This window comes from Vitis vinifera, chromosome 7 (assembly GCF_030704535.1).
Source record: "Vitis vinifera cultivar Pinot Noir 40024 chromosome 7, ASM3070453v1".
NCBI classification, from domain to species: domain Eukaryota; kingdom Viridiplantae; phylum Streptophyta; class Magnoliopsida; order Vitales; family Vitaceae; genus Vitis; species Vitis vinifera.
The window spans coordinates 18,005,044-18,017,217 of record NC_081811.1 but is presented as its reverse complement, the minus strand read 5'-3'; the positions used below and the strand labels follow the sequence as shown (position 1 = coordinate 18,017,217).

The 12,174-nt window shown below is 34.7% G+C and overlaps 1 protein-coding gene across 6 annotated transcripts in view; it reads left to right on the top strand.

The window, feature by feature from the left end:
• The window catches only part of LOC100852895 (membrane protein of ER body-like protein), a 46,036-nt gene that overhangs the window by 13,974 nt on the left and 19,888 nt on the right, over positions 1-12,174 (top strand). For 3 of the 6 annotated variants that reach the window (XM_010648371.3, XM_059738125.1, XM_059738129.1), the window contains 4 exons: positions 874-1,131; positions 2,131-2,247; positions 7,398-7,565; positions 8,567-8,743. In XM_010648371.3, coding sequence (XP_010646673.2) covers positions 874-1,131; positions 2,131-2,247; positions 7,398-7,565; positions 8,567-8,743 — 720 coding nt within the window. The remainder of the gene's footprint in view (positions 1-873; positions 1,132-2,130; positions 2,248-7,397; positions 7,566-8,566; positions 8,744-12,174) is intronic. The other 3 variants (XM_059738126.1, XM_059738127.1, XM_059738128.1) reach the window with 3 other exon arrangements.

Here is a 12,174-nt window from a genome sequence, read left to right as displayed (position 1 = left end):
AGAGACTGTTCCATAGGTGGTAACTCTACTTCCACACAGCTCATGTGGTAGTAGTAAACTCCTGGGCTTATTGTCAGAATTTCACCCATGGAGGATGTAATTGTCCCTGAAACTCCTCTATTGAGAATGCTTACGAAAGGAAAAAGGAACCATTTTGTTTGAGGACTATTTATTTTATTTTGAGACAAAGGGCTGATACATCAGTTGCTTGACCTTTAGTACGACACAAGGAAATGCACGTTGAGGTAGATTCACATTTTGTCCAGAAAATAAAATTTTAAGTTGGTTGATTCTATATGTTTTGCAAAGATTAGGGCCAAATTGTTGATATATTGAAGAAAGGAGTCTCCATTTCACAACTCTATGATGTTCAGAGGAAGATAGGCTCATGATATGCATGCAAGCAGCAAGTTAATGTGAGAGATGAATGGCTATTTTAATTATATTGAGATTAATTTGGGATTTTAGACATTGGATATTTTTATTATAGAATGAATTAACATTCAACTAAGCACATAAAGAGACTTCTTTACTGTCATCCTTGTCTTCTTCTCCCAAAATCCTAGAGTCCAATCTAATAGATTCTGAAACATTGTGGAAGGTCTGTTTCTTGAGATATTAAAATGCTTATCTTTCGATTGTTGTTTGAAAATTTGTGTTTTCATTTCTTAAGAAAGACTTTGCTTGGAGCAATGGTATGAAACGTAGCCCTAAAAATATATGAGAGGTTGAAATTATCAATGCTTTAATGATGCATTGGATAAGATTGGAGTTTGCTTATTTTTGGTGTTTGTTTGACATTAACTGAGCAATGTTTAAATCTTCTGTTTCTTTTGCTCTAGATAATACTTCTTACTTGATGTGCTGATTCAGGATATGATCAGAGACAATATGTGGAAGAGAATAGTGTTACAACAAGAGATCCATTGCATAACTTGAATGGAATGCTATTTGACCGAAATGGTCACATACCCTATACACAAAATGCTTCAACTTCTGTTTATTTATTTGGCATTGAAGGAACTGAAATTAGCACAACCACTTCTCTCACTCAAGGATCTCCACTCACCAAAGATGTGAAAATTGATATCAGAGAAAAAGTAGATGATGCAATGGAAATGAACAATGAAGGTATGGGCAAGATATTGAATTCATGCATGATAAAAATGAATGCTAAGTCCCTTCAGAATGTTTGATCTGCAATTCTGTTATCCATATTCTTTTGCTACATCATTTCATTTCACCAACATGCTTTGTATCTTTACAACAAAAACTTGTTGAACTACACATTCACAACTCTGATTTAGTTGTGTTATGAAATTGAGGTAGCATATTGTATCTGTGAAGAAATTTGTGTAACCCTGTTTCCTTTTTTCTTTTTTATTCTTTTATTTTATCTAAGGTATAATTACATGACTACTACTTGCTAATTTGCCTTAATCATCCTTAACACCTTCCAATCAGGGACAAAAAAAAAAGGGTTCAAATATCTTTGCTCATTAAAACTCTTACAATCTCTCTCTCTCTCTCTCTCTCTCTGTATGAAATCAAACGACACAGTGTGTAAAATTGTGTTTTAAAACTTGTCAGATCAGATGACCTTGTCATGCATAATCACAAAATAAAAATTCACCCAAGAGCACTGTATGGATTGTTTGCGGCCCTTAGTCTTTTATCAGCTTGATATCTTGGCATGTTTGATGGGCATTATAGGTATATCCCATCAAAATTGGACTTGCCAATACTAGGATTCCACAATTTTGAGGGATGTAAGGATTTTTTTTCTCTAGTTATAATATAATTCCAAGCATTTCTCAAGGTAATAAGATGTGTGTTTTAGTGTCTTGACATATTACTGCTATCAATAGGTTTTTTTTTCCTAACAACTTGTGGTTAACAAGACTACTGATTAGCTGGTCATTTTATTTAATAATTTTTTCTTCCGTGCTCAATATTCCTTCAAAATAGGTTTTTTTATTTTATTTATTTTTTATTTATTTATTTTTTTTTATCTTTTTTATCTTTTGGTTACAGATTTTGAAGCATCAATGCTATGGTGCAATTAAAGATGTTAATTAGGTGCCTTATTCATTAATTGAGTTTCCATGTATCCTAAATTGAATTATGCAGATGAAAATAACATACAACAGGCTGCATTTCACAAAGAATCCATAATTGAAATTGGAGAGAGTGGCAAACAAGAAGAAACATTTCATGAAGGATTTGTAGATGAAACTAAAGGAAAAGGTATGTTGGTATGATTTAATGTTGTTCATCCTAAAAAGGCACCTCCTTGTCATGTTCTTTTTTCAGTTTCCTGCTTTTTTTTTTATCTTAATTCTTGATTAAGCTATGAAAAAATGATTTAATATTATCTGCTTCACAAACTATCCTAGACAACATGTTGAAAATTAATATGAACATAACTTTTTCATATGGGGCAATGATACCACTATGTTAATGTCTGGAGTGTATCCATTTGAAGTTTCAAACATACTTGCAGTGGAAAGGACTTCTTTTAGGGAAACCTACGAATAATTAGTGGGTTTCTTGGTTTTCATTTATAAAAGATGCTAATCTCTACTAGAAGGATAGGTTGCCATTGGAAAAATTCTGTATCTGTGAAAATGGTGTATAATTATAACCCTCTAATGCTAGAAATTATAAATGGTGAGATTTGATGTTATATGTACTAGAGAACAAATAAGATGAGAAGAGAATGTGTTTACTCTAATTAACAGACTGAAAAACGGGTGGGCAAGGTGGTTTCAACTTCTTAACGCACTTTTGTAGAAGGTAGACATATCTTGCGGTCCTCGTAGGAAATGAAGTTATTAATCCAAGGTTGAAGAGTCCTGAAAGTGAGGTCATTTGTAAGTTGGATATTGAGAGGGCATTCAATCATGTTAATTAGGATTTTGTGCTGGTGGTTTTAGAAAAAACATGTTTTGGCTTCAATTGGATTAAGTAGACTAAATGGTGCATTACTATGACTCACTTCTTTGTATTAGTTAATGGTACCCCGACAAGTTTCTTCTAGAGTTCCAAAGGTTTGAGACAAGGAGACCTATTATTGTCCATTAGGATGACGAATGTATTCGGTAATCAAGAAAGAATATAGTGTGAATTGAGATGGTGATGATCAAAAGGTGAGATAGTGAAATATCATAGATGCAAATTGAGAAATGAAAAGGTAAAATTGGCCAAAATTGGAACAAGATCTATTAATGAAAAAACTCTCAAATTCAAATTTCAGTAGAAATCAATATCTATGGTGAAAATGCAATTAGGATCTATTATTCATCAAGTTAGGTTAAAAATCTTATAATCTCACCCATACCAATATTTGATTTAACTTTAAATCTAGATCCATTAAAATCTCAAAGTAGGAATCTCAATTACTTTGATCAATTATTCATAATTAAGCTCAATTCAACTTCAATTACCTTCCAATATATCCTATAATGAAACCATCTGATCTTAACACTAGTTATTTCTTGCTTCTCCAAGTAACCAAATTATCTCCTAAGAAGGTGCTTTACCTAGTAGTCGATCTTATGTCTGTCATGGAGCTAGCCCAATCAACATCTATATAAGCTCCTAACTTAAGCTCACCACCCTTATGAAACAAGAGGCCTTTCCTTAGAGTCCTTTCAAGTATCTAACAATTTTGTAAACCACTTCGCTTTAGGGTTTTGGAGGAGCATGCATTAATTGACTCACTACTCTCACAAAATAGATCATCTCTATCTAGTCTTATGCGTGATAGGTGGATAAGCTTTGTAACCAATCTCTGATAAATACCTCAATCAATTGGTTCTTCTTTCTCTTATTTTTCTTCTAGTCAATTATTAGCCTCTATTAAAGTGTCAATGAGCTTTTGCTACTAATCATACTCATTTCTTGAAGGAGATCTTGAGTGCATTTTTGTTGGGAGATAAAAAATCCTGATTGAGATCTAACCATTTCAATTCCAAGAAAGTATCTTAGACTTCCACTATCCTTGATTTCAAATTCTTTTGTCAAATGGACCTTCAATCCTAACATCTCTTATCATTATAATATCATCTACATACACAATCAGTAGTAACTTTCCCAATTGAAGATAGTTTTATGAATAAGGTGCGATCACCTCAAATTTGGGAATAGCCTCTGTCAAGCATAGACTTGGTAAACCTCCCAAACCGTGCTTGGTGTGATTGTTTCAATCCATAGAGGGATGTTTTCAATCTACATACCTTGCTCTTCTATCCTCTCTCCTCATATCCCTTGGTATGTCCATATAAACCTTTTCTTCAAAAGCTCCATGAAGGAAGGAATTCTTCACATGAAATCAATGTAAAGACCAATCCTTAATGGTAGCTAAAGGTAGAAGAATTCTGATGGTGTTCATCTTTGCTATTGATGCAAATGTCTCATGGAAGTCTCTACCTTAGGTTTGAGTATCCTCTGTAGTGATGAGTCTTGCCTTGATGTCCAATGATCCATCAGATTCGTACTTATGGTGAAGATCCATTTGTAAATCAACAATCGCCCAATTTTTTTTTTTTAAATGCTATCACATCTCCTCATTCATGACATCTTTCCATGGTTTTGAGGTTAAAGATTCTTGAATAGAGATGGGTAATTGTTGAGACAACACTTGTGAGGGAAAGGCCTAATATTGAAGTGAAAGTTTCTACACAGACAAAAAATGAGATACGGGGTGCCGAGTGCAGGCTTGAATCCCTTTTCTAAAATTAACAGGAAAATCAAGATTACTAGGAGTATAGATTTTTGAAGTAGAAGATGGACTTGAATCATTATTTTCATTACCTCTTTCATGGTTAACAATGAGAGTCAAAGAAGTTATGATGAATCTTTTCTACCTGGAGTACACGTTGAGAATTGGAGTCCTAGGTTTCTCTACCATGGTATCATTATTTGTGAGTGGACTGGGAGAAGTTTCAGCAGAATTTTCAACATGCATTTTTTGGTGAAACATTGTTTGATTGATTGTAGGAAAGATTACTGGGGTTATCTATGATTTAGGTCAACAATTGTTTTATTTTAATCATCCATATTTGCATCAATACTTCTAGCCACTGTATCATTAATTTCAGCAGCAATGACATTTGTTCCTTCTTTCAACCCTTCTTCCACACCCCAATCCCACATATCTTCCCATTTTGATGTATTCTTCCCTTGAAGATAGGTGATATCAAAGCATGGTTGATTTACTACAGAAGTCACATCCATAGTGACATAATGCTTCTTTGAAGGAGGGTGACGACATTTGTAGCCTTTCTTTATAAGGGAGTACCCTAAGAACACATCCTTCATAGCTCTAAGATTTAACTTTCCATGTAATTGTTTATGGACATGAACACAGGACACACACCCAAAGACCTTTGTTAGCAAGGTGCCTACTCCTTCAAAGTTGGGAAATAGTGTCATGAGTTTGTTTGCCAGTGGTTGGTTTTCTAGGACTTTAGTTGGCATTCTTTTGATAAGGTGTGCAGCTATTAGTATAGCATCACCCTCATAGCATTTCAACACTTTCATTTGGAAAAAAGAGTCGGGCTACCTCTAGATGTCTATTTTTTCTTTTAGCCACTCCATTTTGATGTAGAATTGTTCAAGTAATTTATCAATTCTTGATTGAAATATTCCATGCCGTTATCAGATGTCAAGGTTTGAATTTTGACTATAAACTGAGTGTTGGCATACTTGTGAAATGCAAAGAAAATTAAGGGCACTTTTGACTGGACTTCATGAGATAATCCCAAGTGGTCCTACTACAATTCTCCACAAAAGTAACAAACCAATTAATACTTGGAATATTGGTAACATGGGATAGGTACCAAACATTTGAATGAATCAAAGTAAATGGAGAAACAAATTGAATCTCTTTTATTGGAAAGCTCACACAATGATGTTTATTCAGAGTACAAGAAAACAATGGAACTTGCTAACATCTATTTCTCAAATAAAGAAGGGGACAACCTGTTTAACAAAGGGTGTGAGGGGTGTCCTAAATGGATATACCAAAGAAGGATTTGGTCCAAACTGGTTTTGTTTACCTCCAATTCTCTAATCAGTCTCCAGGTAGTAAAGTATATCTTTCAGCTTACCAAGCTCAATCGTCTTCCCCAACGATACTAAGATAATAACCAATAGAAGTGAATTCAACGGAGCAATTCAAATCTTTTGTAATTTTTCCAATAAATAATTCATTATAATCTATTTAGAACATGAACAACATAGTGCAAGGTAAGGTGGATGAAATGTGCACAGATCCTTGGCTAGTAACTGAGGAGAATGATCCATCAACTACCTTGATTTATTGTTTTCCTGAACATGGTTAGTAACTGGAAAAAAAATTTAGACATGTTGGACATGTGGTCTATAGCACCTGAATCAATGACCCAAGTATTGGAGTCATTTTAGATTGGAATAGAAAGCCTTTGTACCTGATTGAGCCAAGAAATAAGAACCTGAATTTGAAGAGGAGTTTGCATTGGAATTCTCCAGCTGGTTCAACAATTGTTTCAGTCTCTCAATACTAGATTTGTTCAATGCTACTTGTTCTGGTTTTTCTTCTACAATGACTGTATGATTGGCTTGTCCCAATCTGGTAGGCTGATTTCCTCCTTTGTTGTTGATCTGTTTTAAGTTTTGAGGCTTTTTATGTAGCTTCCCACACATGGCTCTTTTGTGTCTTGGTTTGTTGCAATAATCACACCACATTTTATCCTTGTCCACTGGTTTTTTGTAGTCTCCTAGATTTTGATTTGGCTTGGACACTGCTAGAGCAGAATTTTCTATTGTAGGACCTTAACTATTTTCAATTTTGTTGCCCATCAATTCTTTGTGCCTTTCCTCCCATTGATATGTGAAAAGCTTCATCAAATCAGGAAAAAGGTCTTTCCCTAAAACTCGATCACAAATATAGCAACAATGAAGGCTATGAGCTAAGAAACAAACAAGGATGACGACGATGAAGGTTGTGAAGTAGGACAAAATGGTGACAATCAACTCCACCTAAAACAAAACAGATGGAAGGCTGCCAAAAAACCCAAGAGCCTAAATGGCTTTGATACGATGTGAATTAGTAAAAGAAATATGAAAAGCTGATACATTCCTTAGAAAACGAAATATTACAAAATATATAGAATACACTAGTTGACCTATAGATTGCTAAACTTGGAAAATATCCTAACCTCCTATACATAGAAGGTACAAATCAATGGTAATGATGTAGCTAGAAATATACAACTAATTTACTGAAAATAATTGCCTATTCTAACCAAAAATTGCCCCTGTATCTCATGGATCACATTCCTAAGATTACTTTTTAGATTGTTCTTCATCAAATTCTAATTCAGGAAATTATACATTACTACTTATTGGGGCAGGTCCACTTGAGCCAAGATTTTCTCAGGCTGCACGAAGTGTTAGTATTTCAGAAACACATATAGCACCAAGGAGTGCTAACAAATGGGGTGTTGTAAAAGGCGTTGTGTCTGGTAGCTTAACAGAATCAAGTAAAGGCCCAGGAGTTGTTACATCTGATATTGCATCAAGTGAGTGCTCAGAGCTTTATTTTATTCCCTTCTGTTACACCACTATACAAAAGACTATGGTTCCACTTATATTTTGTTAACTAACAAAAATTATGATGTAGTTGTAATATATTCCTACTATTAGTGTGTCTATAAGAACTAAGTTTCTATAAATGTTTATAGTTTATTCTAGGTTTCATTGAACAGAATAAATCATAATTTGTTGTTCAACCAAGTTGAATATAAGAGCAAGGATTGATAATCCTATCCTAAAAGGTGCAGTGTGTACAAGATGGTGAGACCCAGTCTTGATTCAAAGTTTGATGAGATAGTACAAGTTTAAGATATTTCCCTTGAAATTTTGGACAACTCTGAGAGTTGAGTAGTTGAAACGTTTGGAAATTTCCAACTACAATTATCAGGGTGTTGAAACTAAATAGATGCGACTTTTCAGAGGGATTAAAAATTGCTGATGTTTTGGTTGCTTTACGATCCTCAAAGTCAAAACAAAGTTTTAAAGGCTTCAAACTATGTTCTTATTATAACTGGTGTGGAAAAACTGAAGAAAATCTCATTCACTTCTCTCCATTGAATACAACAACCAGCTTTTTATATTAAAAGGTATACAGGCTATACTTTAGGCATATTATAAGAAGAGGAAACTGTCCTAAATCAGATCCCTATAAATCAGGGACTTAACTACCAATATTCTATTTTTACAGATTATACAAAGTCAAAAATCCTAAATTAGGAAAAACCTTATTTTCCCACAACTGGTATATAAAATCTCGAGTCATCATGAGGTGGCACACTAGGCACAATAAATTGAGCAGCTGATATTGCTATGCTTGAACTAGTTGGTACTTACCTCCCCATAAGAGATCTATACTCTTCCTGTTTGTGTATTCAGTAAAGATTTGGTGTCCCTGCACATCACTTAACCAGATACATTTTCTTGTTGGATGGTTGTATCCATATTAGATTATGATGCAGGAACTAATCTATTTGATCTGTTGAAGCAGGGTCAATGGAACCAGGAGATTTTCAGAATGTACAAGATGTTACAGGTTCAGAAACAATTACAATTACTGAAACAGAAAATTCTAAAAAGTGGGGTATTCTAAAAGGCATTGTGAATGTTGGCTTGACAAAATCAATCACAAGCCCAAGTGTTGTGCCATCTCCAGTTGAGGCCATAGGTATATGTAAACCACTGCAGAATACTAATGTATGAGATAGTTCCCATTATTTTTGAGAGATTAACTTGTTAATAATTACACGGTATTTGCAAATACTTCATCATATATATTCCCACTGACAGTATGTGATTATCAACTTCCTTTATTTGGATGTTTTATGCATGGGTCGTATTCTCATTCAACAGATTATATCATAGTTTATTGTTCTATCTGAAACAAATATATGAGCTTCAAATAAATTTAACCATAGTATTTATTAGTTAAATTTGTTATATTCTTGTATTCATATCGTAGGTATGATTATTGAATCATGTTAGATAAGATTTTTTGATGCTTGAGTTACATATTATTGGGAACATGTAAATGGTATCGGACATTTACAGGGAGATGAATTTTTAAATTCCTTGTTATCTAAAATACATCCATAGTCTCTGATTGTGGAATATAGATGATAGATTTCTTAAGCGCCAGATTAGAATGCTCTTACTTGGAAGATGACGAATCACCGTAAGGCACTTTTGGAGGTTTTCCAGTAAAGAAAGAGGTTCTGTTCATAGTTCCTTAAGGGTTATATAATCTTATGCGTGGTTTACAATTTTGATATTGTAAATAGGATTATGTGCAATGTTGATTGCTGATTTGTTGTTGCAGTAGAGTCTCATAGGTGCCTCCCATTGAATCTTCAGGTTTTCTAGAATTATTTTTAACCATAGTAGTTCACAAATTCCAGGTGTCATCAATCTAAACTTAGCCTTAGCGCTTGATCTCACAACAACATTTTGTTTTTTGCTCCTCCAGGTTATTAGGTTTCTACCAAGGAATGTGCAACAACTTGACGTTGAGCGTCTATCTATGGTCAAACCTGCATTATTGGCATCTGTATAAGCTTCAAGTGTCAAACTTGTCCCCTTCTTGAATAAAATCCGTTTCCCTAGTGTTCCTTTGAGATAATGTAGTATTCAGTGCATTGCTTGAAGGTGAGTCTCCTTCAAATTCTGCATAAACTGGCTGACCACACTGGCAGCGATGCTATATCGAATCTTGTGTGAGATAAGTAGATCAATTGGCCCACTAATCTCTAATAGTTTCTCTAATTCACACTAGCATCTTCATTATTGTCTTAGAGCTTATGATTAGGCTCAATAGGCTGTCTGTTGGTTTACACGCTAACTTCCCGGTTTCCTTTAACAAATAAAGCACATCCTTCTGTTGAGATACAAAAATTCCTTCTTGTGACTGTGTCACTTCAATACCTAAGAAGTACTTCAACTTGCTAGGTCCTTTAATCTCAAATTCTCTTGCCAAACACTTCCTCAAACCATCTCTTTCCTCCTTATCATTTCCAATCACAATTATATCATCCACATAAACTAACAATGCAGTAACTCCCCCTAAAGTCCAGTGTTTGATGAACAAAGTGTGATCACCTTGACTTTGCTTGTATCCGTTAGTAATCATCACTTTAGAAAATCTTCCAAACCATGCACGAGGAGATTGTTTTAAGCCATACAAGGCCTTCTTGAGCTTACACACTTTTTTGCCTTCTAGGTTTTTGTCAAATCTAAGAGGAACTTTCATATAAATCTCATCTTCAAGATCACCATGTAAGAAGCATTCTTAACACCAAATTGTTGCAAACTCCATTCAAAGTTGACAACCAAGGATAATAGCACCCTTACTGTATTCATCTTGGCTACAGGTGCAAAGATCTCTAAATAATCCACTCCATAAGTCTGGGTATATCCCTTGGCAATAAGCCTCGCTTTGTACCTTTCGATTGACCCCGTCTACCTTATATTTCACAATAAAGACCTACTTACTCCCCATCGGCTTCTTTCCTTTTGGCAACTCCACTATCTCCCACGTTCTATTCTTTTCTAGTGCTTCCATTTCAATATTCATGGCACGCCTCCGCTCTTCACTATTTAATGCTTTAGACAAGGTGTTAGGAATGACGATAGTGTTTAGTTGGATAAGGAAGACTCAATGGGAAGGTGACAATCTCTTAAAGGTCATGAAATAAGAAAGTGGGTATAACAGGTGTTTGAGGCATTCTCTTGTGCCTTTCCTAAGAGCAATGGGCAAATCATGATCACCATCATCAATGGTGGTAGAAACATTATCATGAGAAGATTCAGGTAGAGAAATTACCTCATTTCCAGGGGTTGGTTCCAACTGTTGGATTTGCACAAGTTCAATGATGGGTGCTTGCCTCTTTAGGTATACCTATAGTGGTCTAGTAGGATTGTAAGTTGATTTTTTGTTAGCCAAAGACATGGGATCAGGAGAGGATAGTTCGACAATAGGCAACGTAGCTAGAGTGGGGCTAGGCATGGTACAAAAAGTATGGTTGGATGAAGAAGATTGGGAAGTAGAGGGCAAATCAAGTAGAATTTTTTTTTGTCCTTATCTTCCTTGAATGATGTCTCTCCCTAAAGATAAGGATTCGTAAAATAACCCTATTTTTCAACAAAAGCCACATTAGCAAAGACAAAATCTCCTAGAAGGTGGATGATAACATTTGTAACCCTTTTGTGTCAAAGAATACTTAACAAAAATGCATTTAAGTGTCTGTGGATCTAATTTCCACTATTACGAGCATGAATGTGAACAAAGGAGACACAACCAAAGATTCTAAGTGTGACATTATTCGAAGTATGAAAGTTGAGGAAAAAATGAGAAAACTCTTGCGTAGGACTTTGAACCCCAATACCCAAGAAGGTAATCTGTTGATAAGATGGGCTGCTGTAAGAACTACCTCCCCCCTAATGGTGTTTTGGAATAGAAAGGCATGGATAATTACAAGAAGATGACCATATTTCTTTTTGCTGACCCCGTTTTGTTGAGGAGTACTAATACAAGATGACTTGACGACTCATGAATAATTTCTTCTTTTTGAAAATAAGGAAACAAAATCTGATTAAAATAATCTTTGGCATTGTCAGATCTAAACTTTTTTATTCTCACATCAAACTGGGTTTTGATTCATATTATGGAAGTTTGGAAAGACATTACTTACATCAGATTTTTGCTTGAGAAGAAAGATCCAAGACACATGAGTACAATCGTCAATAAATGAAATGAACCATCTGGCTCCTAAAATATTAGGAACCGTAGAGGGACCTCAAATATCACTATGGATAAGAGAAAAACGAATAGAAGCTTGTTTATTGCTATTTGGGAATAAAGCACAATGATGCTTTGCAAATTCATAGATTTCACAATGAAAATTTTCTATATCCAATTCTTTGAATATTGAAGGAAACAAGACTTTGAGAATACTAAATGAGTACTAATTGAAGATGATGAAGCAAAATCTTGTCTTTATTTGAGATGGAGATTTTGGTGAAGTATGACAAAGGAAATTTATTCTCAATCCTATTTTGATCACCTAGCATGTCAAGGTAGTAGAGCCCTATCTTTTTCCTTAG